This window comes from Columba livia, chromosome Z, assembly GCF_036013475.1.
Source record: "Columba livia isolate bColLiv1 breed racing homer chromosome Z, bColLiv1.pat.W.v2, whole genome shotgun sequence".
Lineage (NCBI taxonomy): Eukaryota > Metazoa > Chordata > Aves > Columbiformes > Columbidae > Columba > Columba livia.
This window is the reverse complement of record NC_088642.1, coordinates 1,734,381-1,759,588: the sequence shown is the minus strand read 5'-3', so window position 1 is coordinate 1,759,588 and position 25,208 is coordinate 1,734,381. Positions and strand designations below refer to the sequence as shown.

At 45.9% G+C, this 25,208-nt stretch overlaps 3 protein-coding genes across 6 annotated transcripts in view; all 3 read left to right on the top strand.

Annotated features, from left to right (window-relative positions):
* Window positions 1-1,499: 1,499 nt before the first annotated feature.
* LOC102094841 (NAD-dependent malic enzyme, mitochondrial) lies at window positions 1,500-23,762 on the top strand. 4 transcript variants are annotated; one of them, XM_021288297.2, is made up of 17 exons: window positions 2,271-2,462; window positions 5,579-5,709; window positions 10,336-10,469; window positions 10,893-11,042; window positions 12,118-12,193; window positions 12,629-12,790; window positions 13,102-13,205; window positions 13,517-13,626; window positions 14,601-14,698; window positions 14,923-15,036; window positions 15,120-15,234; window positions 15,713-15,855; window positions 17,473-17,575; window positions 18,010-18,080; window positions 18,642-18,740; window positions 22,960-23,021; window positions 23,689-23,762. In XM_021288297.2, exons 2-16 carry the CDS (start codon window positions 5,602-5,604, stop codon window positions 22,990-22,992), a joined length of 1,620 nt encoding a protein of 539 aa, XP_021143972.1. In that variant the 5' UTR covers window positions 2,271-2,462; window positions 5,579-5,601; the 3' UTR covers window positions 22,993-23,021; window positions 23,689-23,762. The 4 variants fall into 4 exon arrangements, with proteins under 4 accessions (XP_021143971.1, XP_021143972.1, XP_005503027.1 ...); XM_021288296.2 differs by lacking the exons at window positions 2,271-2,462; window positions 22,960-23,021; window positions 23,689-23,762 and adding exons at window positions 1,500-1,552; window positions 19,087-20,650; XM_005502970.3 differs by lacking the exons at window positions 22,960-23,021; window positions 23,689-23,762 and adding an exon at window positions 19,087-20,650.
* Window positions 23,695-25,208, top strand: part of LOC135577387 (zinc phosphodiesterase ELAC protein 1-like) — a 3,551-nt gene continuing 2,037 nt past the window's right edge. Inside the window, exon 1 of the mRNA XM_065046813.1 lies at window positions 23,695-23,867. Within this exon, the coding sequence (XP_064902885.1) occupies window positions 23,711-23,867 (157 nt within the window). The 5' untranslated portion in view covers window positions 23,695-23,710. The remainder of the gene's footprint in view (window positions 23,868-25,208) is intronic.
* The window catches only part of LOC102095020 (mothers against decapentaplegic homolog 4), a 27,266-nt gene continuing 25,788 nt past the window's right edge, over window positions 23,731-25,208 (top strand). Inside the window, exon 1 of the mRNA XM_021288298.2 lies at window positions 23,731-23,867. The gene's annotated coding sequence lies outside the window, so the exon portion shown is untranslated. The remainder of the gene's footprint in view (window positions 23,868-25,208) is intronic.

Sequence of the window (25,208 nt, the reverse complement as noted above, 5' to 3'; positions counted from 1 at the left end):
TCGGGTCCAGGTCAGGTTACCAGGTCCAGTTTGGGTTATCAGGTTCAGCTTGGGTTACCAGATCCAGGTTGGGTTACCAAGTCCAGGTTGGGTCACCAGGTCCAGTTTGTGTTATCAGGTCCAGTTCAGGTTACCAGGTCTGGGTTGGGTCATCAGGTCCAGTTTGGGTTATCAGATCCAGTGTGGGTTACCAGGTCCAGTTTGGGTTATCAAGTCCAGTTTGGGTTATCAGGTCCAGGTTGGGTTATCAGGTCCAGTTTTGGTCACCAGATCCAGTTTGGGTCATCAGGTCCAGTTTGGGTTATCAGATCCAGTGTGGGTTACCAGGTCCAGTTTGGGTTATCAAGTCCAGTTTGGGTTATCAGGTCCAGGTTGGGTTATCAGGCCCAGTTTGGATTATCAGGTCCAGTTTGTGTTATTAGATCCATTTTGGTTATCAGGTCCAGTTTTGGTTATCAGGTCCAAGTTGGGTTATCAGGTCCAGTTTGGGTTATGAGGTCCAGTTTGGGTTATCAGGTCCAGGTTGGGTGAGGAGGTCCAGTTTGGGTTACCAGGTCCAGGTTGGGTTACCAGGTCCAGGTTGGGTTACCAGGTCCGGGTTGGTTTATCAGGTCCAGTTTGGGTTACCAGGTCCAATTTGGGTTACCAAGTCCAGGTTGGGTCACCAGGTCTAGTCTGGGCTATCAGGTCCAGGTTGGGTTATGAGGTCCAGGTTGGCTATCAGGTCCGGTTTGGGCTATCAGGTCCAGTTTGGGTTATGAGGTCCAGGTTGGCTATCAGGTCCAGTCTGGGCTATCAGGTCCAGGTTGGGTTATGAGGTCCAGGTTGGCTATCAGGTCCGGTTTGGGCTACCAGGTCCAGGTTGGGTTATCAGGTCCAGGTTGGGGTGTCAGGTAGAAGGCTGATCCGTATCACAACGTCGCTCCACGATGGTGCCGCCCACCTGCGGAAGTTTAAGATTCGTTAAGACACAAATCACGGTCCAGAGCTCCTCACCACACCAACCTCCCTCTTGAAATACTCGGATCAGGACCAAAGTCCAGATTTAGGAGAGGATTTAACCACTACCAACGGGCTTCTGGGAGAAAAATGCTGATGCACAAGATGCTGGCTGGAAATAATATCTCTCTGTCATTGTAAAAATTGCTTTAGACCTTGCAGCAAATCCCATTCCCTGGGGGGAAGGTTTTTCATATTACGACACAGGTTTTAGACAATCATTCTCTCCCGGGGAAGTTTATATTGCAGCAAGGCGTTAATTGTTCGTTAGATAAGTTGGGCAAGACTTAGGCAGACTTAAATATCAGGGGTTGAAAATGCAGAATATCAAGTGCAGAATATGCACTTCACGATACGCCTCAAAATCACGATTAGAAGAGGAGGTTTTGATTAAGCGGCTTTAGATATTTATTGTTACAGTTCCTATAGCAACTCCGGCGCGGCGCTTGTCTGTACATCTAATGATTTATATCTCGTTAGGTGCCGGAAGAGAATGAACAGCTTTAGCATTTTGGATAATTGGATGTAATTGGAGAGAAGGACAAAATCTCAGGTGAGCTGAGCAGTTGCGTTTTAAACCATCAAACCTTTCGTTTCCAAACGCTGTATAATTAATTTCAATGAAGTATAATTTCAATTATATATAATTTCAATTAAGGTGAGACGGGTGTTAGGACAAATAGCCCTAGATTATTACAAAAAATGAGGTTTATTTCAGAGGATGATTCCCTCTTTTTCTGAGGTGACCAACAAGGTTGGATGTAAAGTTCTGAAGTAAAGCAACTTCACAACTTGAGGCTTGAAACACTCAGCAAATAAAGGTTGAGTTCAAAGGAGAATCTCTTCAGAACAGCTCTGTAAAAAGAGCAGATGTTCTGTGAATAACTTGTAATTCTAGCGTAGTTTTCCCAGGACAAATAGAGAGCGGATTAAATTGATCCGTGTTACAGCCTTGCTTTGGAAAAGCTCTTAAGCATCAGAAAGTCCATTATCTTGTACTGTGGAAGCAGGATTTTTGACAAGATGTGTTCATATTATTGATTTTATTGTTTGTTTTATTGGGAGGGCCCCCAGTATTAAAGGTAAATGCGCTATATGGAGGAGAACGGCTTCTCCTCGTCCCCGAACAACCGCCATTCCCTCACACAACCCCAAACCCGCCCCCTCCTCGCTGATTGGCCATCTGTCCGCTCTGTCAGGGCGGGGAGCCGCAGGAAGGATATCTCATTGGCTGAGCGCCGCTTTGGACCGGTGGGAATTTTCCGTCTCACTGGCTGCGCTGCCTTGTCAGTCACGGGGAACGCCCCGCCCTCCGGGGTGTCCCTCCCTGGTGCCTCCTTGTTTGCTCCATTCAGTGTTGGGTTCCGAGGCGGACGGAGCTCCGGCGGATGGGAGGTGCTGTTGCACAATAGAAACAGCTTCCTCGGCCAGCATCACTCAGAGGGCAGCAGCTGCAGGAGGAGGTAGATCCCGCTCTGGTAACAATTTTAGAATTGCAGTGGCGTACGGAAGGTGTCTCTTCCCACACGCGTATCCCGGGGGCGTTTTCTCCAGAGCCTTTCAAACGTCTCCCCCCCGGGCCCTACGTGTAGCCAGGGTGAGGAGACCCCGTTCTCTCGGTGCTCCGGCCCTTGCGGGGGGCAGGACCGGCCGGGCCCGGCCGTGGAGCAGCCCCGTCCCGCCGGGCGGGGCCGCGGGGCCGCCGGGGAGCGAGGGGCCGGAGGATGGAGGGAGCTCCGTGTCCCCTGCCGCCCATTGAGGTCACACCAAAGCAGCAGCTCGCCCTTCCCCACCCCCCCAAACCCCGTTTTTTGGGAGGCCCCAAGGTTCGGCCTGTTGCGGGGAACTCCCCCGGGGGACACCGGGACCGCTGCCCTGGGCCCGGCAGGTGGGAACCACCAAGGGCGGCTGTTTCGTTTTAGGAGAAACAGGCCGTGCGTCGCTTTACCCGCTGTGTGTTTACCAGCTGTCAAAATGGGTGACAAATTCCGCCGCCACCCTCAGAGAACAAACCCGAGTTCCCACATCCCCAGCTCCTCAGCGCCGAACTCTTGTGGCCTTAAAACCTATAAAGGCAAAAGTTGCGAAGCGCCAGAGCTGCCGGTGCGGCGGCCGGAGGGGAAACGCCGCCTGGTATTTTTAGTTTATATTTATTTTAGACCCGTGGTCCTCGGGTTTTGCGTCTTGGCCGTTTGAAGAAGCGGCTGTTGGAAATGCTTCTGTGTCAGCAGCGTGAATGCAGACAAGACTCAAAGCTGGTTTGGTCCCTAAACTGAGAAAGGAAGCTGCCAAAACGCGTGGTCGTGCGCCGTGTTTCTGTGTGTACTAATTCAACGTTCGTCCTTACTACTGGTGGCAGCACCTTTATCGCAACAGAAGGAGCTGGTGACTAGTTATATACACGTAGTTTTTCAGATTCTTCTGGGATTTAAGCAGGAAGCTTTTAAGGAGTCCAACCTTTAGCGCACAGTGAGGTTTATAAGGGGTTAATCGCTAAAGGTGATTAATTCTGAATTAGCCAGCAGCTCGTGCTTATGGCTGAGGATTCTCCCTTTTGTAAGCATGTTGGAACATCCTCGTTTCTCTCTTAAATCTATCCAAAACAATCTAGATTTGGTAATGAAGAGCTCTAAGACAGGTGGTTACCAGTTCTCTGGAATATAAGCGGCTTTCTGGTTATTTCCGCATCTTTCCGAGGCTTCTGCAGGAAAGGCTTTAGTCCTGTGTATGGAGATGCGTTTACCTTTACTACTGGGAGTGGAATGTTTCAACCCTCAAGTTGTGAACTTATTCACTTAAGAACCTTCCAAACAACTTTTCTCCTTGTTGAATCAGTTCCCTCAGAATAAAAGGGACGAAAAGCAGTTTCAATATGACCCGCTTACCGCTGCCAAGCGTTTTATTAGTGACACCCCCCCGGATGTTTGTTCCTTATAACCTGCAGATGTCGAGGTACGTTAGAAACATCATTTAAAATGAGTTTGCATGGGGATGCTCCCGATATAAAACTGAATTATCGCCTTGATCCGCAAAGCGCGGGACACAGGGAAATGTTGCTTTCTTGAAGCAGAAATCTCATCGGGAGAGACGTTTAAAGCTAATGTAATAATTCTAGCCTGCTTTATCATTCCTGAAGTGATGAAGCCAGCTCGCGTGTGCCTGCTTTGTGTCATACTTGGCTAAGCAAGGCTTGTCTCTTTATTAAAAATTAATTAGAGACTAGACTAGTGGTGCATCCCCACCAGGCTTGGGATAGTGTATATTACTGGATAGATTGATGTGGCTACAGAAGAGACAATAATGTCTTTAAGCACCGCCAAACCAACCCAATAAAAAAGGAAGAGGCCTTAAATATTAGAAACTGTGCGAACTATATGGTCTGGAATGGATAATTCCAATTTGTGTTGTCAAGAACAAGCTGCTTTTAACTCATAGGTCCTGGTAGTTTCTGTGCACGGAAGAACGACTGGAACTGTTTATTTCCACAGGATTTCACTGACTTATATTTCTAGGCTGCAAAGTCATCCAGCGCAAGTTGCTGGTGAGAGATGCTACTTAGAATTAAGGACCTCGCTTTAATCAGCGGCTCGACTGTCTGAGCGACGTCCCTTGTAAAAAGTCGGGTGAAATTTCCCTTCCGAGCGGCTTTTGCAATGTTCACGAATCCGGAATTGCGGCGGCGAAACGTTTGCTCCTAGATAAGGGCGTTTGTGCACGTTGGTGATGAGTTTGACCTGGCCAGACGCCTCCTGATAAGGCACAGACGCCACCCGTTGGCTGCTGGGCCGGAGAGTTTAATTCGCTTAAATCGCGACACAGCGTGGACGTGGTAATTAGCCAAAAATTAGCAGTTTGGTGGTGCACGCAGGCTTGTTTAGTCCTTACTGTTGTCAAGCCCTAATTCCTTTTTCTTCTGCTTAAACCACCACCGTCTCCAGCCTGACCTCTACAAACCCCACCATAAACCACTTAAAAACACAAAGCGGCGTCACCCAACCCTTTAATCTCCTTAAAAACCTCCTTCTTGAAGCCTTAAATCCAAAGGGTTTGGGCAGGTGGCTTGTTCTTGTCACCACGGAGCTCTTGGGGCTTCTAAGTCTTTTTCTCTTGTTGATTAGAGAGTTAATTGATTAAACGAGGAGAAATCTGGGCCACAGTCTTGAAATGCTCGTTAGTTGCGAGGAAGTAATTTGAATTTCATTAGAGGAAGATAAGGTGTGGTGATGCTCGGCCTACTTTTGAACTCCTTGTTCAAATTACGCATCATTTTTAACCTCACCTGTATGGATCGAGATGGATTCGTGATCGCCTAACGATATCAAACCCACAATGAAAACCACTTAAGACTGAACCTAAAGGCCGGTTGTTTTGCGGCACCGATTTAATCTTGCTGTTCCGATCCTGATTTTCAGCAGCCCTTAGTTCTAGTTGGGTTTAGGCCACTGCTGGCTGGTTTAGGCTGGAATTATCGTGTTATAAGCAACATCTGTTTGTAGCGCTGGCAAGGTTTCCATTCCTCATGTCTCTTTGAAACCAAATAGCGACGTTACTCTGAATTCTTTTCTTTTCCTTTTCCCAGGGGCGGTAGAAAAGGAAGAAACGATGTTTTCTCGCCTCCGAGCAGCCGCCGGTCCCTGCGCGATGGCGCGGCGCGGCGCACACACCAAAGAGAAAGGCAAACCGCTGATGCTAAACCCGCGGACGAACAAGGTTTGGAGCGCCGTTATTTAACGGGGGCATGGGCTTCAACTCTGCCGGGGGAAATTTAGGCTGGAGATTAGACAGCAATTCTTCACAGAGAGAGTGGTCAGGCATTGGAATGGCTGCCCAGGGAGGTGCTGGACTCACCGGCCCTGGAGGTTTTTAAACTGAGATTGGACATGGCACTTAGTGCCATGATCTAGTCAATGGACTGGAGTTGGACCAAGGCTTGGACTTGATCTCTGAGGTCTTTTCCAACCCAGTCCATTCTGTGTAATTCACAGCGATTTCCACAACCCGACCGCTTCTTTCTACCGAATACAGAATTCTTGCTCCTCACCGGCGTCGTTTTGGGGCTGGTGGAATCCAAGTCAAGCTTTGGCAGATGAAAAGCCTTAAGTTCATAGCTTGCAAAGGTTAATTGTGAATTTAGTCTTGCTTAGTTCCCCACTCAGTCTGTGACTGTGAATTGGGCCTGAGCCACATCAATAAAAAAACATCCCCGTGCAGAGAGTCGGGCAGAGAGCATCTAAAAATAAGCCTTGAATGGAGCTCGCCTGGCAAATAAACATTATATTCATTCCATGCGTCGCAACTTCTCTTAGGAAAGTGTATTTTTTATTCTTTCCCTTCACAAAAGTTTTGCTGTTCCCCCAATTTTTATCCCTTTAGAAATATCGAAACAATTAACGCGTAAACTAAACCACGTAAGAAATGAGACGAGGCCTTTTGATATTTGAGCTGAGCTGGCTAAAGTGGCCAAGAAAGGTGACAAATTGAACAGCCTCTAACAATATTTCCTGAGCTATCGGAGCTGGACTTGCATAACTTTATCCTTTTTTTCTTAAATGTTTGGCTCCAATGTGTTTTTTTGGCAAAAAATGATTCCCAAATATCCTGAAAAGACGGGAAGAAGTAGAAAATATAGACCTATAGTCACATTTCTTACCATTTCTTGCACGATGCCTCAATACGCAGGTTGTGAATATGAAGAGCGAGCTGGGAAGTTTAGAGCCCGACTGTGAAAATCAAATGGGGATTTTCATGTTGGAGAAGGAGAAAAGAATAGATTGGTGTGATTTATCAGAGTATCTCGAGACTTTTCGGGGCTCCAGACAACTTGGATGTGCCACTGGAAATGATTTCAAGGCCTGGAAGCTTTTTTCAAGTGCTGATTACACAACAAACCCAATAAATGGTGCAAAGTGCTTTACCCTTTGTGTTCTCCTTGCTCACAGTGCGATATATATATATAAAATACACATATTTTTATCTTATTCCCCCATCCTTACCTGTCTCCTTCAGGTCTGTACTCCGCCTACATGGGCTGGTTGAGGTTTATACGCTTGAAACTGAGTTTATTGTCAGGGCGGCTCGGAAAAAGGTCACGAGCTATATCGGTAACGCCCTTGATGTCGCAGCCAAACAATCGCGGAACATACTGTAACTGCATCGCTGGCATCCGTGCGTGTTTACTGTCTTCCATGATGTTTGATTTCTGCAGGGATTCGAGTTACATTTAATTGGCTCCAGGACCTTTTATTCTGCTGGCAGCATTTGGAGCTCGTTGGGCGTTCGGGATGCTCTTCGGACAATCTAATTTGTCTAGCGCCGGCAATTAAAATGGTATTTATGTAGCGATAATGCTTCAGCTTCGCACTCAAGGACCAGGATTTCTTCTAGATGATCCCTGACCCTTCGACCATGAATAGTCTTGATCTTCACCCTGGAACATTATTCATAGGTTTAGTTTCTTTGTGCATATGCTTGGGCACTTGTGTGCAGGAATACATGATAAATTAAATTCACTGGTGGGGTCACAAGCCGTGGTTTAATCCTAGAGAACTGTCCCAGCTTATATAGACCATAAATCACAGTTTAATCCCTATTCATTCTGAGCTTTTTCAGCCCGATTTATTGTCATCTACACCTTCCTGAATACTTAGAAATGCTGCGAGATTAAATTGTTTAATTGTTCTGTTAATGAAGATGGACGCGACTTCTCTGACTCCCGGGAAATATCCAAACGTGTTTCTGATTCAGATTAAAAACCCAACGAAAATAAAACCAACCCAAAGTTCAAGCGAATTGGACAAAATCAATAGGATAGAGCTTGAAATACCACCAGCAGTTGCCAATTGACCATCAATAAAGATCCTAGAAAGCGCTAGAAATGGAAGATTTACATTGAATTTCGAAAGGTAGAAATACCTAGAGATCTGCGTGCTTTTAAAGGGAATTAAACGCGGAAAGACGGGGCTGTTTAATCTGTAACCGGCTTTTATCGCCTCGCAGAAAAGGTGCCATAAGAGCCAAAGGTGGCGGGTAATATTGCGCCTCATTAAACTGGGTTAGTTAAGTCTGGTTTTGGGGTTTTGTACTGATTTATAGGTGGTTCCGCACATCTGGAGGTGGCACAAGAACTGGTGGCGTCTTTGCCTGTAGAGATCTTGAAAAGTTTAATAACCTGGGTGGTTTCACAGATTGAATCATCCAAACCCTCCGGTATATATATGATTCTGTTTCGGGAAGAATAAAGATATGCAATTGAATTTAAGAAATGGAGGGGAGAAATCAGAGGAGATTTCCAAATTCTATACTGAGAAACATCTCTGGCTGAAGGGAAGAAGCCAGAGAGTCGTGGTCAATGGGCAGAGTCCAGTTGAGGCCTGGATCTAGTGCAGTGCCTCAGGGGCAGTGCTGGGGCCGGGATTGTTCAAGATATTCATCAGTGATTTGGCCGAGGGAATAGAGTGACTGTCAGCAAGTTTGCTGGTGACACCAAGCTGGGAGGAGTGGTGACACGCCAGAGGCTGTGCTGCCATCAGAGACCTGGACAGGCTGGAGAGTTGGGCGGGAAAATGTAATGAAATAGAACAAGGGCAAGGGTAGAGTCTTGAATCTGGGCAGAACAACCCCAGGTTCAGTGTAAGTTGGGGAATGACCTATTAGAGAGCAGCGTAGGGGAAAGGGACCTGGGGGTGCTGGGGACAGCAGGGTGACCATGAGCCAGCACTGGGCCCTTGTGGCCAGGAAGCCAATGGTACCTGGGGTGGGTTAGAAGGGGGTGGTCAGTAGGTCCGAGAGGTTCTCCTGCCCCTCTGCTCTGCCCTGGGGAGACCACAGCTGGAATATTGTGTCCAGCTGTGGCCCCTCAGTTCCAGCAGGACAGGGAACTGCTGGAGAGAGTCCAGCGCAGCCACCAAGATGCTGGAGGGAGTGGAGCATCTCCCGTGTGAGGAAAGGCTGAGGGAGCTGGGGCTCTGGAGCTGGACAAGAGGACACTGAGGGGGGACTCATTCCTGGGGATCAATATGGAAAGGGGCAGTGTCAGGAGGATGGAGCCAGGCTCTTCTCAGTGACAACCAGTGACAGGACAAGGGGCAATGGGTACAAACTGGAACACAGGAGGTTCCACTTAAATATGAGAAGGAACTTGTTCCTGGTGAGGGTGGCAGAGCCTGGCCCAGGCTGCCCAGGGGGTTGTGGAGTCTCCTTCTGTGCAGACATTCCAACCCGCCTGGACACCTTCCTGTGTAACCTCATCTGGGTGTTCCTGCTCCATGGGGGATTGCACTGGATCAGCTTGCCAGGGCCCTTCAACCCCTGACACTCTGGGCTTCTGTAATTTGATTATATCTTCCCTAAACCGCTTGCTTTGCATAGCAGAGCTCAGTTCAGACCAAACCGAGCTCTCAGTGCCAGTAAAAACTGTGGATTAAAAGACTGTGATGCTATGATTCTATTTGAGCTCGTCTTAACTAAAAAGAACTGTCAACGCTTCGTTTTACTCACCTTATTTTTTAATTTCTTGTTGCAATGAATGTCTCCGTGTGGCCGAACGAATTAATTTGCGGCCTTTGAAGTGCGCTGGGTTTTCTCTTCCATCCGCCTTTGAGAGGACACCTGGTTTTTCTGAGCTGTAAAGAGGATTAAGGAAATTAATTGCAGTGAAAGTCAGTGGATAACGCTAAGAGAAAGGACACCTTGTACCATGGGTCAAAGGACACCAAAAAGTGACTTAAATTGAAATTATTACAGTATTACAGCTTGATACCACTTAAAAATCCACTGTGGGTCATGTTCTTGTAGCTCTGAAAATCCAAGTGGTCTATAGACTGGAAAAACGGGAATAAACTAAATCAAGATGGGGAGTTAATATGGAAGAGCAGCTGGATGGCTGCGTAGTCGAAACAATATTAAAAGTGATTTAAATAAGCAAAGAGAAACATTATATACAAATTATTAATCTCTTTAATGATATTTTTGCCAAAGGAGTAATTTTATTAGTTAAAAACCAGTCAAATACGCTGATTTATATGAAGCAGAGCCTCCAAACTCGAGATTTATTGTGATGAGCATGATACAAATACATGGGAAAGTCTCTTCAAATAGAAGTGAAAATATATAATAATTATGGTTTTTTGAGTTCTATATTTAATGATATATAATGAAGGTCAATATAAAGGTCAACCTATTGTATCTTTTATATATATATATATATATATATATATATATATATAATTTTCTATGATGGGGCACCTGCCATGAGAAGAGGACGCAGCGGCTGGTCAGAAGTAGCAAATAAAATTAGATGATCATTAGAAACGCTAATTGTTTCTCTCTCATTCGCAGGGTATGGCCTTCACGTTACACGAACGGCAGATGCTTGGCTTGCAAGGGCTCCTGCCTCCTAAAATAGAGACGCAAGACATCCAGGCCTTACGCTTCCATAAGAATTTGGCCAAAATGACGGACCCCTTGGAAAAGTAAATGGAAATTGCTTTAAAAAATAGCAAGAGGATAACGAACCGAGGTTTTTATGCCCTCACTGGGGGTTGTAGTTGTTGGAGGTTTCATCAATCGTGCGTTATTAATCCCACTAGGAGGGAATTACTGGGTTAGAATTTGGAGTCTCGTGATGCGTAGTTCGTTAATATCAATGTATTTTGTTGTTTATTGATTTTGTGAAGAAAAGTTCTTCCGCTGACAATTGTTTTTAACAGTAACGAGACTCCCAGCCGCGTCCCGCAATAAAACCGTGCGTTATCTTTATTATATTATATTATCCCAATGCCTGTTTATGCATTAACTCGTTAGCATGCATGGTGTGTCACAGCCAGTGTTTCGTTTTAAATAAGCATGAATGTGAAATAAATTGGGGGTTTTTTGATGGTTTTTCTTGATTTCAGGTATATCTACATCATGGGAATCCAAGAGAGGAATGAAAAATTGTTCTATAGGGTATTACAAGACGATATTGAGCGGTTAATGCCGATTGTGTACACACCAACCGTAGGCCTGGCCTGCTCCCAGTATGGACACATCTTCAGGAGACCAAAGTAAGGATAACACATATATCTTGCTTATCACTTTTTCTGCGTGCTTGTCAATGTTTTATTTTCATTTGGACTCGGTTACACAAGACTTGTGCCAATTCGGGGCAGGAACGCGAGTGCGCACAAACCCCTATGGCGGATTTGCTGGAGGAAGCTCAGCTTAAACGCGGTCCCAGCAGAATCAAAGCTGCGACCAACGTGTTTCTGCTGATGACAAAGGGTCCCAGGGCTGGAAAGATTATTGGGATGTTCTGCAGTGAATCAAACAATCGTTTAGGTTGGAAAAGACCTTTAAGATCATCGAGTCCAACCATTAACCCAACACTGCCAAGGTCACCATGTCCCTAAGCACCACATAGAATCGTTTGGGTTGGAAAAAACCCTCAAGATCATCAAATCCACCAAAGCAGCAGCTCTTTTTGCCTCGAATGCCACCTGAGCTCTCCAGGACAGCTCAACAAAGAGCCACAAGACCACGGGAGGAACCTGAAGATATAGCAGCGGAACCGGAGTTAATCACTCTGAGAAATACAAGAGCATCGTCAATCTCAACACTCAGAAACGCTCAGTGCGTCCAAAATAGGATCAGAGAATCGTTTTGGTTGGAAAAGACCGTGAAGATCATCGAGTCCAAGCGTTAACCCAACACAACCGAGTCCACCGCTAAACCGTAGAACTGCAGAATCGTTCTGGTTGCAAAAGACCCTCAAGATGGAGTTCAACCGTAACCCAACGCTAAACCACATCGCTAAGAACCTCATCGGTGTGTATTTCCAGCCCCTCCAGGGATGGTGACTCCAGCACTGCCCTGGGCAGCCTGTTCCAATGCCCCACAGCCCTTTGGGGAAGGAATTATCCCAAATTTCCAACCTCAACCTCCCCTGGCGCAACTTGAGGCCGTTTCTTCTCATCCTGGCGCTTGTTCCTTGGGAGCCGAGCTCACTAAGCCAGGCTTAGCATCATGTTCCCTTCTCATACCCTTACAGGGGGGCATTTACTCTTTGACATTCAGTTTAATGAAGAAAACTGAAATTTCTAATCGTCACCTATCAAATATTTCTTGGTTTCTTTCTTTCAGAGGTTTATTTATTTCGATCTCAGACAGAGGCCATATAAGGTCAATTGTGAACAATTGGCCGGAGAACGACGTTAAGGTACCACTGTTTAATATCTTTTTAATTGTCGTATTTAATCTCAGTTGAGCTGCTTAAGCTTCGTTAGTATTTGACGCAAGTGTAAATACTAAATAATGCATTGATGATGGCATCTAATTAAGATAATAATGAACATGTACCATTAAAATTTGTATGACCCAGTTGGGTCGAGAAGCACAAAGGGAGATGAGGTGAGTGATGATGATTTGAAACATTTTAAATTTACAAGTGGAAATCCTAAACCCAACTTAATAGACTCTAACATTCAGCATTATTGCTTCGAGTAAAATATTCCTTGTTATCTATTATTTGACTGTATAAACTGTAAATTATTATTTGACTGTATAAACGTACCTGAATTTTCACCTGGAAAAAAACCCACAATTGATATCGCTCTGAAGTTTATAAATTTATAACTGTACCTTTTGTTTTCAGGCCGTCGTTGTCACCGATGGAGAAAGAATCTTGGGTCTTGGAGACCTCGGCGTATATGGGATGGGAATTCCAGTAGGAAAACTGTGTTTGTATACGGCCTGTGCGGGAATTCATCCAGATAAATGCTTGCCCGTCTGTATCGATGTTGGAACGGATAACACTGTGAGTTCAGGATCGATTTGTCAGCGAAATGATGTGTTTGGAAGTAAATTAAACACTGGAACGCTATAAAATAGGCCGACTTGGCTTTAAGAAACTGGAAATGTTTTAAGGCATTTCTTAAAGTGGTTTATTCGCAGTATTGATTTGGTTCATTTTAAGAGCTGCCATCACCAACTGAAATTAATGAGCGTTAATATAGACTGGAGGCTATAAATTCAGTATTTTTGGTGCGAAAGGTGTTACGGTGAGCTCCGCTTAGCGTATTAAGCTAAGCTTAATTCTGCTGCTACCTTCATTTTCTTCTCTTTCAGACGCTCCTAAAAGATCCATTTTACATGGGCCTGTACCAAAAAAGGGATCGCTCGCAGGTCTACGATGACCTGATTGATGAATTTATGGAAGCCATTACAGACAGGTACAACACTGAATATTCTACATGGAATTATGGCCAAAACTGCTGGGAAGTAAAGAATAAATAACACACCGGCCTTGAAATAATCATTTAAGGAGTAAGGGTAAGACTAGAAGTCAAAAGACGCGGCTCTGTAGTGATTTTCCATGACCTGAAACGTTCTTATAGTTAAATATTCACAGAATGGAGCTGTTTGAAGCAGGGAAAGGCCTGGGGGCGTCCTCTTTCCAAAGAGAATTACGTGCAGGGTATATTTTAAAAGGATTGTGTTTCTTTACGTGTTTTGTGATAGGAATATTTGCCCCGTTCCCTAGGTACGGCCAGAACACGCTTATCCAATTTGAAGACTTCGGAAACCACAACGCGTTCCGGTTTTTAAGAAAATACCGGGAGAAATATTGTACCTTCAACGACGATATTCAAGGTATATCCTTTATATCCTTCATATAGATGCAAAAAATGTGCGTAAAACCATAACGTGCTGTGGAGATCGGTTCAGATCTCCTGAGATGGCAGAATGGACTGGGTTGGAAAAGACCTCAGAGATCATCCAGTCCAAGCCTTGGTCCAACTCCAGTCCATTGACTAGATCATGGCACTAAGTGCCATGGCCAAGCTCAGTTTAAAAACCTCCAGGAACAGCAAGTCCAGCACCTCCCTGGGCAGCCATTCCAATGCCTGACCACTCTCTCTGCAGAGAATTGCTGTCTAATCTCCAGCCTAAATTTAAGTTTAAGCCCCATTGTCCTATTGTGAACTGCCTAGGAGAAGAGACCAATCCCCACCTGGCTAGAACTGCCCTTCAGGTAGTTCTAGAGAGTGCTGAGCTCAGCTCTAAGCCTCCTCTTCTCCAGACTAAACAAGCCCAGCTCCCTCAGCCTCTCCCCACAGGGCTTGTGTTCCAGTCCCTTCCCCAGTCTTGTTGCTCTTCTCTGCACCCGCTCCAGCACTTCAATCTCTTTCCTGAGCTGAGGGGCCCAGAACTGAACACAACACTCCAGGTGTGGCCTCCCCAATGCAGAGCACAGGGGAAGGATCACTGCCCTTGTCCTGCTGACCACGCTGGTTTGGATCCAGGACAGGATCCCATTGGCCTTCTTGGCCACCTGGGCACACTGGTGGCTTCTGTTGAGCTTCCTGTCCATGAGTCCCCCCAGGTCCCTTTCTGCCTGACTGCTCTCCAGCCACTCTGTGCCCAGCCTGGAGCGCTGCAGGGGTTGTTGTGGCCAAAGGGCAGCACCCGCCACTTGGCCTTGTTGAACTTCATCCCATTGGAATGGGCCCATTTTTCCAGTCTCTCCAGACCCCTCTGCAGAGCCCTCCTGCCTTCCAGCAGCTCCACACTCCCTCCCAACTCGGTGTCAGCAGCAAATTTGCTGATCTGTTCTGTTTTTCCAGGGACGGCGTCAGTGGCCCTGGCGGGACTGTTGGCAGCACAGAAAGCCACAGGAAAACCACTTGCGGAGCAGAAAGTGCTGTTCCTTGGAGCAGGAGAGGTGAGTTTGCTTAAAACTCCAGAACAACAAGACATTAAACTGGATTTCTGGACGTTCACAGTCTGAATTCCATTGCAGAACGTTGCTGAAATACATTAACACAAAGCATTAAATGCATCGGGGAGAGAAGCACAAAGCGCTTCAATGATTTTTCTGGGGTTCTTAACCAGATAACAAACCTCTTTTGTGACTCGTTCGAAACCAAAAGTCCTTTTATCCCCAAGGCCGCCCTGGGAATCGCGAACCTCATCGTTATGGCCATGATGGAAAGCGGAGTTTCTGCTGAGGAAGCCTACGGGAGAATATGGATGTTCGACAAATACGGTTTACTGGTTCAGGTAGGGACGCACCGTGCCTTGAAATACAACATTACGCTGCTTTCTATGTCCCCATCATAAAAGAATCGCCTTTTTATCCACAGGGCCGAGAACAAAAGGTCGATTCCAATCAAGAACCATTTACGCATCCGGCTCCAGAGCAGATACCAAAGACATTTGTAGAGGCGGTGAATGTACTTCGGCCTTCGGCTATCATTGGTAAGTAAGGTTATTTTTGTTTCTGCCTACCCATCGTTTGCTCGATTTAATTTGCAGTCGGCTTTTCTGGGCAGAATCTGGAAGGAGATATTTCATAGCTTTTAAACCACTGACATACGTAGGTAGCGATTTATAACAGAGGTCGGATAGGATTACAGGTATTTCCTGGTACAACTCTGATTTATTTGGAAAATAAAAGGGTTTTGGCTGAGCAGCTACCCTGAGTTTGTGACCTGTTATCTGCATTTGTACCTGTGTGGGGTCAGAAATACCCATAACACCCAATTAAAGATGGGGAGAGCATGGAGTTCCCGCTTTCTTACCCAGAGCAGTAATAAGCGTTCTTTACACCGATTAATCCCCAAAAAATCACATAAAATAATGCTTCGTTCCGAGTCTTTAAGGGTGACATGAAGTGAATCTACTGTCACCTGTCCCGAGGGGGTCAAATATTGATTCTATTTTACCTTTGCTTCAGGAGTGGCGGGAGCTGGGCGGCTCTTCTCTCAGGACGTAATTAAAGCGATGGCCTCTATCAATGAGCGCCCCATAATATTTGCACTGAGTAACCCCACGGTGAAAGCGGAATGCACAGCAGAGGAAGCGTATACGTTGACAGAGGTATGTCACATTTATAAATGTCCTCCTCTTGGCCCTTAGTGATAGAACTGTTTGCTGAGCGGCAGAACGCAAGAACTCAAATGATTTTATTATTACGTGGACTTACTGACAGAATAATACAGAGGTTTCTTGGCTTCTGGCAAAAATAAATGGAGGTGGTTTGAAAAGAAGTGTTGATTTTCAAAGAATGATGTTTTGCTAAGTCCCTTCTCCCAAGGAACAAGTGGCAGGATGAGAGGAAACAGCTCAAAATGGCGGCACCAGAATCACCTCAGGGCTCAAAATGGCAGCATCAGAATCACCTCAGGGCTCAAAATGGCTGCCCTGGGGGCACCAGAATCACCTCAGGGCTCAAAATGGCTGCCCTGGGGGCACCAGAATCACCTCAGGGCTCAAAATGGCGGCCCTGGGAGCACCAGAATCACCTCAGGGCTCAAAATGGCGGCACCAGAATCACCTCAGGGCTCAAAATGTCTGCCCTGGGGGTACCAGAACCAACTCAGGGCTCAAAATGGCAGCACCAGGGGCACCAGAGTCACCTCAGGGCTCAAAATGGTGGCCCTGGGGGCAACAGAATCACCTCAGGGCTCAAACTGGCAGCCCTGAGGGTGCCAGAATCACCTCAGAGCTCAAAATGGTGGTCAGAGGGGTGGCGGGATCACCTCCCAAGAAAGGCCTTGAGGTGCTGGAGCGAGTGGAGAGAAGGGAACGGAGCTGGGGTAGGAACAAGGGAGCAGCAGGCAGACAGAGCACTAAATTGAACATTTTGCCTGAAAATGCCTTTTCTTTACATGGCAGGCTCCAGGTTTCTGTGTTCTCTCCCCTGCCTGCATTCTCCAGGTGTGGGCCTCGTTAAAAGACTTTCTAATTTTAATTCATTTAGCTGGCATAAAGATCTACAGGCATCTTGGATTGAAGGAGACCAGCAGCACTATCAGACCAGCCTAATTACTTCTTGCGGTTTTTACAGTAAACGAACAGGTGTAATTTTATTCCAGGCCTTATTAATAAATTTTGTACCGTCGCTGGGTCTTCAGGCTTTTCTCCATATCTAATGTCTGTTTTCATAATGCAACGTACTCAGCTTACCTATAGTTCATCCTTGAAAATTAATGACGTTCTTCCCTTTAAGATACGCTAATTACTTAGAAGATCCTCAGTGACTTGACTTTGTCATTTAACTAATAAAGTTTATCAGCCCCATGTGTCTCCAGGCCTTAGGAACAGCCTAATCCTGACCGATATAAAACCTTAGGCTAAAAGAATCTTAGGAAGTCAGTAAGGAAACGAAAATATTATCACTTATCTTTTATTCCTTATTATTTTTCCACTAGATGGCACCTGTAAAACCCCGACCATGCTTTAGCACCACTGGGTATCGCGTGGGCTTTGGTTGTGTTTTAATCTTTGTTGCCTTTTGGTCTTTGGCCTTTGGTTGAGGGTTTATTTGACGCTCCAAATTCTCCATTTATTTTAATATTTCGTGCTGATTAAACCCCTTTTTCACAAGAACGGTAAATAGACCCTTTGTACAGTCCCTATGGTCATGGGACTTGTGGCTCATTGATGCTTTTAATCACGGTTTAACACAAATACTTGATTTCTTTGGATTCTTAGGGCCGTTGCTTGTTTGCCAGCGGCAGCCCCTTCGAGCTGGTGACTCTGCCGGACGGACGGACCTTCAAACCAGGCCAAGGAAACAATGCTTATATATTTCCAGGTAATAAATAGAATGATCTCCTTTAAATCTTGAACCTCAGGCTATTCGCACTTCTTTGGTTCCATCGCTATATTAGGAACAGTTAGCGGAGCAGCGTGAAGAGGTGTCACCAGCATTTAAAGCCTAAAACTCAAATCAGAAGAATAAATGAAGGCAAATAAGGATGGATGTGACATGCACACAGCGAGCTCACTAAAACAAAAGAGTGTTTCATATTAAAGGCTTTGAAAGCTGCTGCATTTTGGGTTCTTCTACTTATTTTGGAAGAGGAGGGAGAAAATAGACATCAAAATCACAGATTTAAGGGACCACAGGGTCTGACCTTTGGTAGCCAAAGCCTGATCTAGATAAAAATAACACTCTGGGCGACTCGTGGCATCTCGGCTGCGTATTTGGAAATGCCGTGGCCCTAATTGGCATTAATTGTATTGCAGGCGTGGCTCTGGCCGTGATCCTCAGCAGCGTGCGACATATCAGCGATAAGGTTTTCCTAGAGGCCGCTAAGGTAAGTGTGGTAGCAGAACACGCTGGGGCACAATGGGCTGAAACTCTGGGGTTTCCCGTTGGTTTTATAGCCCCTCGGTGAAAACCAAATAGATTTTCGGTGAAAAATAGCAGCTTCCATTGCAAATTTCATTTAGAAACGAAATAGGAAATGTTTCGATCCATCCGTTGCCGCCTCATCCTGCCCAGCGCTTGGTTTGGTGATGGTGGTGTGGTCGTGGTTCCATCCTCTCCTGCTCTTCCATTCAGGAGCGGGAGAACCCACCACATGGAAATACAACCAAATCAACTGGCCAAACACACATGGATCTTACATTCTTCTATTTGTCATGGTTATGGGTAGTTCAGCCTCCAAAAAAATACTGGTTTATTTTGCTAAATGCTTATAAGCTGAATTTGCTGATATGGACACATTGTGGAGTCGATCTTTGAGGATGTCGAGATTTCGGCTGCGTTATTCGAGTGCTTTCAGGGCACTATAATACTAACAACATGCTTTTTAGCATCTTATTGATCTCGTTTGGAATTCAACCACTAGAAGCTGGTTGTTTTTCTACCTCAGGCTTTGGCAGAGCAGTTGACGGATGAAGAACTCGCCCAAGGAAGACTTTATCCTCCGCTGTCTAATATCAGGGAAGTTTCTATTTATATTGCCGTTAAGGTGAGTGCGAACCATAAAATTGAACTGTCCTAAAGCATTTTATGCGTCCATTAACTCGCTGAATTGCACAATAAGAACCTTGGGTGCGAAACACCCTGTTCTTTGTGCCTTTAATAAGAGACGCTATAAAAATCATGCATTTATTGGCTGCTTTTGGTTGGTGATGGGCCCACATTACGGTGTTTTGATGAACAGAATTAAGTTGTCCGCTCCCTGGTAAGACATCCAGCAATGGTAAAAACACTTTGGCGTTCGTCTTTACCCATGTTGCGAGTCCTCAAAGGCGGGAGCGCGGCTGCCGACGCAATTAAAGGCACAAACTTGCCCGCTGGTTTTAACTTTGCAGGTTATGGAGTTTTTATACGCCAACAACATGGCTTTCCATTACCCCGAGCCCGCAGACAAGAACCGTTACATTCGCTCCAAGGTTTGGACCTACGAATACGAATCCTTCATGCCAGACGTGTACGACTGGCCCGAATCGAAGGTTCACTGACGGCAACATCGCGCTCCTCAGGCTGTATCTTCTAACTCTGCAGGGATCCCTTTTTCAGACCAATTCAAATCATGAGCTTCGAGTCCTGTAATTTATTTTGGCTCATTTTGTTGGCTTATTTCCCCCCGTTTTTCACTTGCCGTAGATCTCTCCCGATTATCATCCAACCATATGGGTGATAATATCGGTCACAGGAATGAGAGCGCTCTCCAAAATTAAATTACGACGTGGCATTTCTAGCTTAGACCCCACACTAAAGAATTCCATTAATACTTTAGCTACGCGCGTTTGATGATGATCTATAGATTTCTTCCTGCTTTTAATAATCCGGGGTTTTCTGCGACGGACTCCAAGGTGATTTACCGACGTTTTGTTGGTTTATTCGTTACTTTTTTAAAGGTTCTGTTTCTAAATTGGTTTCTCCCTTGCACATCATGTTCTCGCAAAACCACTCGCTCCATGTTTTCATGACAAAAGCTCCTCAATGCACTCGCCGCTTCGAACAAACCCCCCGAAGCCAAAACAGCTTTAATTCGTGGCGGTTTTTTGGTGTAAAATCCAAAATTGCAAGTTGGATTTTTCCCTTGCGATGAATAGTCCCGCGCGGTCGATATACAAACCACAACCTGCATTCCTTTTCATTGCGTTCATTTTGAGGGCTACGCTGGCAAAATTGAAGCCGGGATTTAAAGAGAAGGAAAATTTGGTGGGGATTTACCCCCTTGTTTCTAGCGGAAAACGCACTTTCCACTAAACAGGCCCAAAATAGAACAGGGATATGGTTTGTGTCGCTTAAAGTTCTGCTTTTAAAATGATGTTTGTGTACTAGATAAAAAACTGGGAAGACTGATTATCTAAAGATAGAAAAATAGCCATGTGGGGAAAAGGCCGCGTATCCAAACTGTGGTAAAGCGCTGTCCGACGGGGCTCCAAATCCATCGGGCAACGTACGTGATTTGCAACTTGTATATGTAAGTATATGTACAAAAAAAGACCAACACACACATATGATGTTTTTACAAAGAATGCTTTTTTTTCATCTATTTTTGCTATGTCTGCTTTGTATCGTATTGAAACCCGTGGTCTTCCGGAGCAACTATTTATTTCGTGGACGACTTCTTGTTACCTCCTGAATATTCAGCTCTAGCTGAAGCTCGTTGCGTTTTGTCCGTGGAGTTCGCATCGTTGGATTCAAATCTATTGGGAACGCACATTTCTTCGTTTCTGCCGAGGCGCTAATTAGGCAGATGAGTAACAAAACCACCCCGTGCACTGATCTGGTGTCTCGGTTGAGAACGATCACAAAGGCCGGGCAATAAGTCCGTAAATAGAACACTGTCTTACAAAATAAAATTCTGCATCCATCTATTCAGTTTGATGATTTTTCTTAATAAAATCCATCGATTCATCTTCACTTGTGTGGATTCTTCAGATCTAATTAAGCTTTGGATTAATTGCTAGCGCTACCGCTTAGCGAGGAACCGCAGAATCCTTTTTCTACTTACCTAACCTGGTTTCTATTTGCTGGTTTATTCCGAAGCATTTTCCGATCTTTATTAATACAGAAAATTCTCTTAGGGGAAAAAGTTGTCACCGGGATGCATTTTGTAATATTACACAATATAAGTTCAACTTCTATTGTTCTTTATAAAATAAACCACCTAAAGGATGAGTAGATTCTAACTCTTCACCCAACTGTGGTGACTTTAGTCCTCCGAACGGTGTAGAAATCTTTATTCCACGTCTCTTCGATGAGGAAACTTCTGGATGCTCTTGAGAGGATCAGAAACCCACACGGAGGTCAATACCTCGGTCTTTTCCAGGACTAATCCAAGCTTAACTTCCTTAAGATCCCAAACGGCGACGTTTCACGATGTTGCGTTGCTTTGCCAAGCCTAAACCGAAGCGACGCTTCACGCGCAGAGCGGCGCCCAACAGGTTTCCTGTGGTAGGTGCGCGTCTTTGCGCTCTTTGTTTTGCAGGAGGGGGGGATGTAACCCTTTGTCACGCTCAACTGTGAAGTTAAACGATATTTAGCTTTTAATTAGCAGCCCTATTTAGCGACTGCTCCTTGAGGAGAGCGGGGATCATGATTATCCAGCCTACTCTGGGCCTGAGTAAATCCAAGGTGGCTTCTTCCATTTACTCCGGCTCTTTTTGACGTCAAAGGCGGGTTTAAGCCACTCTGTCATTCACATAAACGTATCTACGTTTATGTGCAAAAATACATAAGTGCTGGTTGCCGAATTTAAGAAAACCACTCTTATTTTTGGACTTTTTAAGACTGCTATCGCGTTTTGTAACAAGCAGAGACTGGTGTTCCGTGGAACGCCAGAGCAAGGAGAAAATGTAGAGCAAAGCTCTAATTGCACCCACCCAACAGCTGAATTTGAGCGCTATAATTCAGTTCCCGTCTAATTTTGTGCGGATCTACCTTGACCTACCTACTCCCAATATAATTACCGTGCTATTGCAAAGCCTGCGGGTGTGCGCTTGACTACCTTTGACTTGGACTTCTCCGTCCTTTAAGTAGTTCCTTTCTAATAAAATGGAAATAAAGATGCTTTAAAGTGGCCAGTTTGTGGAGAAATGTCAAAATAATTTATGTTTATTTCTATCTTAAAGGTATCTAAAGTACATAAATGAATGTACTGGAGTGCTTGTGAGGAATCTCCGGTGTTGAATTATCTGGGACGGTCATTGCTCAGCTGTAACTGAAATTGTATTTAAATGTTAACTGGGTGTTCTTTTAATTTTTTCTCCTTTATACTGTTGTAACTCTACAGAAATGTGTGTCCTGGTCCTCTATTTTCTTAGTAAAATGCATTCCCTTTGCCTAAGTTACATTTGATTTTGTTTATTCTGAAAAAAATAACACTTTACCTCTACAGAATTGGTATGTGATCACCTGCATCACTGCTGGTATTTACCTTTTTTCCCCTTTTTGTCCCTTGCTAAATGCTCAGCAAACAAAACATACTGAGGCTGTAGTTAGAGCTATTCAACTTTTAGCTCTTCAACTGTTTTTTTAGGACATCTGCCTCTTTTACAGCACTTTTAAAGAGGTTCTTTATTAAAAGACTTGAGGACCTACATCCGTATTTTAATAGATGAGGGAAAACACCGGAGTGTGACGGCGGTTTGTGGTATCGCCCGGCCGAGCTGCGCCCCGCCCGCCATTCGCGGCCTCCGAGGGGCCGGGCCGGGAGAGCCGGGAGTTCCGAGCGGCGCAGCGCGGGCTCCACCTGCCGCCGCCGGGGGGAGGTAGGCGGGGCGGGCGGCTACTCGAGGCCGGGGCTCCGGGCCTGCGGGTCAGGCCTATTCCTGCCGCGTTTTCTGACTAAATCAGCCGTGTCCTCTCCTCCCACCCCCCGCTCCACCTCGGGCGGCTGCGAGGTGTTTGAGGGGGGGTCAGAGTGTTCTGGCTGGTTCTCATATCTCTGCCTCACGGACACAAATTCCCGGCGTAAATCCTGACGCTGGTTCAGCTGAGAAGTTGTCAATCTGCTCTTATGTGAGGAAAAGGAAGCAAAATGTGTATTTCTGCCTTTTTGGGATGTGATAAACGCACGTCCTTCCCCCCGTTATCTCCCAATTCAGGTAATTACACCTCATTTTTCTTCAGAGAACCCTCAGGGAAAGGACTGTTCTCTTTTGTAAAGCTGTGGCACCTCCTCTAAAAATCAACTCGATGTCATAAACAGTCATTCTTTTTCTTGAAAGGTATCTGAAGCTGTTGAGGCACCTGCAGTTTGAAACGAGGCAGAAATACATCTGAAAACAAGGTAGGAATTAAACCTGGGAAGGCTGAAGCGCATCCCATAAGGCAAGAAGCATCCGAGTTGTGCTCAGGGAGATTCTGCTCCTATAGACCAACCCGGACAATATAGCAGGTACATAAATAACTGGAGCATGGCAGCTCATTGTATAGATCCTTCTGCAGCTTTTGGGCTCATGAGAAGTAAAACATCCATCGCTTTTGAGGATGCTGTGGCGAAGACAAAATAAATCGGGTCCTCTCGTGGTCGCTGATGTTGCTTTGGGGTGCGAATCTTTCCCCTTGGTGTCCAGTAACAGCGGTTAAATGGCAGTTTGGCGCCGCTCGTTCGGAAACAGCTTTTAGAGGAAAATTCGAAGCTTAAATAACGCGAAGAAGGAAGAAATAATGGTGGGTTTAAAGCTCAGAGCGTTTCCAGCTGGATAGGGCTGTTTCTTCAGGTAACGAGCTATGGTCACATCTTACTTTGGGCTGCATGTTTGCAACCTTCCCTTGATGTAAAACTGCTGCTTGTAAATATTGCGTTGTCTGAAAATCACAAGCCACTCTGCTTTTGTTTCTATGTTATAAGGTAATTTGATTGTCACGTTAAATTATGTTCACTGAAAGTAAAGAAGTTTGTTTCTTTCCCAGCATAAATACGTACGTTCAGGGGCTCGAAATCTCCCTTTCAGGTGCCGCACCGACGTGTTTAAAATGTCGATGGATATAACGTTCCTCGGCACAGGCTCGGCGTATCCGTCTCCGACAAGAGGAGCGTCGGCCCTGGTGCTTCGCCGGGAAGGGGAGTGTTGGCTCTTCGACTGCGGGGAGGGAACGCAAACACAATTCATGAGGAGCCACCTCAGAGCAGGTTTGTGCCGACTAAAGGTTTTGCGACGAGGGGAGCGGGGAAGCAATTTCGTGGGATCGAAACAAAACGCGTTGCGCTGGTGTTATTTGAATACGCGCTAAACACGCCTGAGCATCTGAAGGTGCGGTTGCCGAACCTGCCGCGCAGAAATCCTCGATTGCCCTTTGGTGAAGAGCTGTGTTTGAGTATCAGTTGGGGAATGAGCTATTAGAGAGCAGTGAAAAGGGAGCTGGGGGTGCTGGGGACAGCAGGGTGACCATGAGCCAGCACTGGGCCCTTGTGGCCAGGAAGCCAATGGTACCTGGGGTGGGTTAGAAGGGGGTGGTCAGTAGGTCCGAGAGGTTCTCCTGCCCCTCTGCTCTGCCCTGGGGAGACCACACCTGGAATCTTGTGTCCAGCTGTGGCCCCTCAGTTCCAGCAGGACAGGGAACTGCTGGAGAGAGTCCAGCGCAGCCACCAAGATGCTGGAGGGAGTGGAGCATCTCCCGTGTGAGGAAAGGCTGAGGGAGCTGGGGCTCTGGAGCTGGACAAGAGGACACTGAGGGGGGACTCATTCATGTTTACAGATATCTAAAGGGGGAGTGTCAGGAGGATGGAGCCAGGCTCTTCTGGGTGACAACCAGTGATAGGACAAGGGGTAATGGGTGCAAACTGGAACACAGGAGGTTCCACTTAAATTTGAGAAGAAACTTGTTCCTGGTGAGGGTGGCAGAGCCTGGCCCAGGCTGCCCAGGGGGTTGTGGAGTCTCCTTCTGTGCAGACATTCCAACCCGCCTGGACACCTTCCTGTGTAACCTCATCTGGGTGTTCCTGCTCCATGGGGGGATTGCACTGGGTGAGCTTGCCAGGGCCCTTCAATCCCTGACATTCTGGGATTCTGTGAGAACCAAACTCTCCTAAATTCATTTCTTGGGCTTTGTGATTTCAAACGTTGGGCCACAGACCGGCTTTAACCCGGCGTGGTTTGTATTTGTCTGCAGGCAGCTCTAGACAGTACCCGCTGCGAGTCTTCAATAGATATTGTGCTTTTGTTTTCAAGCAGCGCGTATTCGTGTTAACTTCCATTTTGGCAATAAAATAGCAAGCAGATTTACCTTCGGTCGCTGTGCTTTTGCAGCAGCCAGAGCAGCCTTTGGACTCCCGAGTTATAAAGATGGAATTATCAACGATAAACTGTTTAAAGGACTTTGAAATCAAACCTGGATGTTTATTTTCTTTTCTTTATGATCATTTCATGTGCGAAATTCAAAACTAGACACAAATTCCACCTCAGGTTTCTCATTCGTTTCCATGTGATGTATCAAAGCGCAAACACTTTGTGGCGTTTCTTTGCAGTTGATT

Bases quoted from the DNA above. Each gene is read 5' to 3' on its own strand.
- LOC102094841 (XM_021288296.2), top strand. From the start codon at position 5,602: ATGTTTTCTCGCCTCCGAGCAGCCGCCGGTCCCTGCGCGATGGCGCGG. The intron at 15,037-15,119 runs GTAGGGACGCAC...TTTTATCCACAG, and splicing joins AATACGGTTTACTGGTTCAG to GGCCGAGAACAAAAGGTCGA. The intron at 18,741-19,086 runs GTGAGTGCGAAC...TTAACTTTGCAG, and splicing joins CTATTTATATTGCCGTTAAG to GTTATGGAGTTTTTATACGC.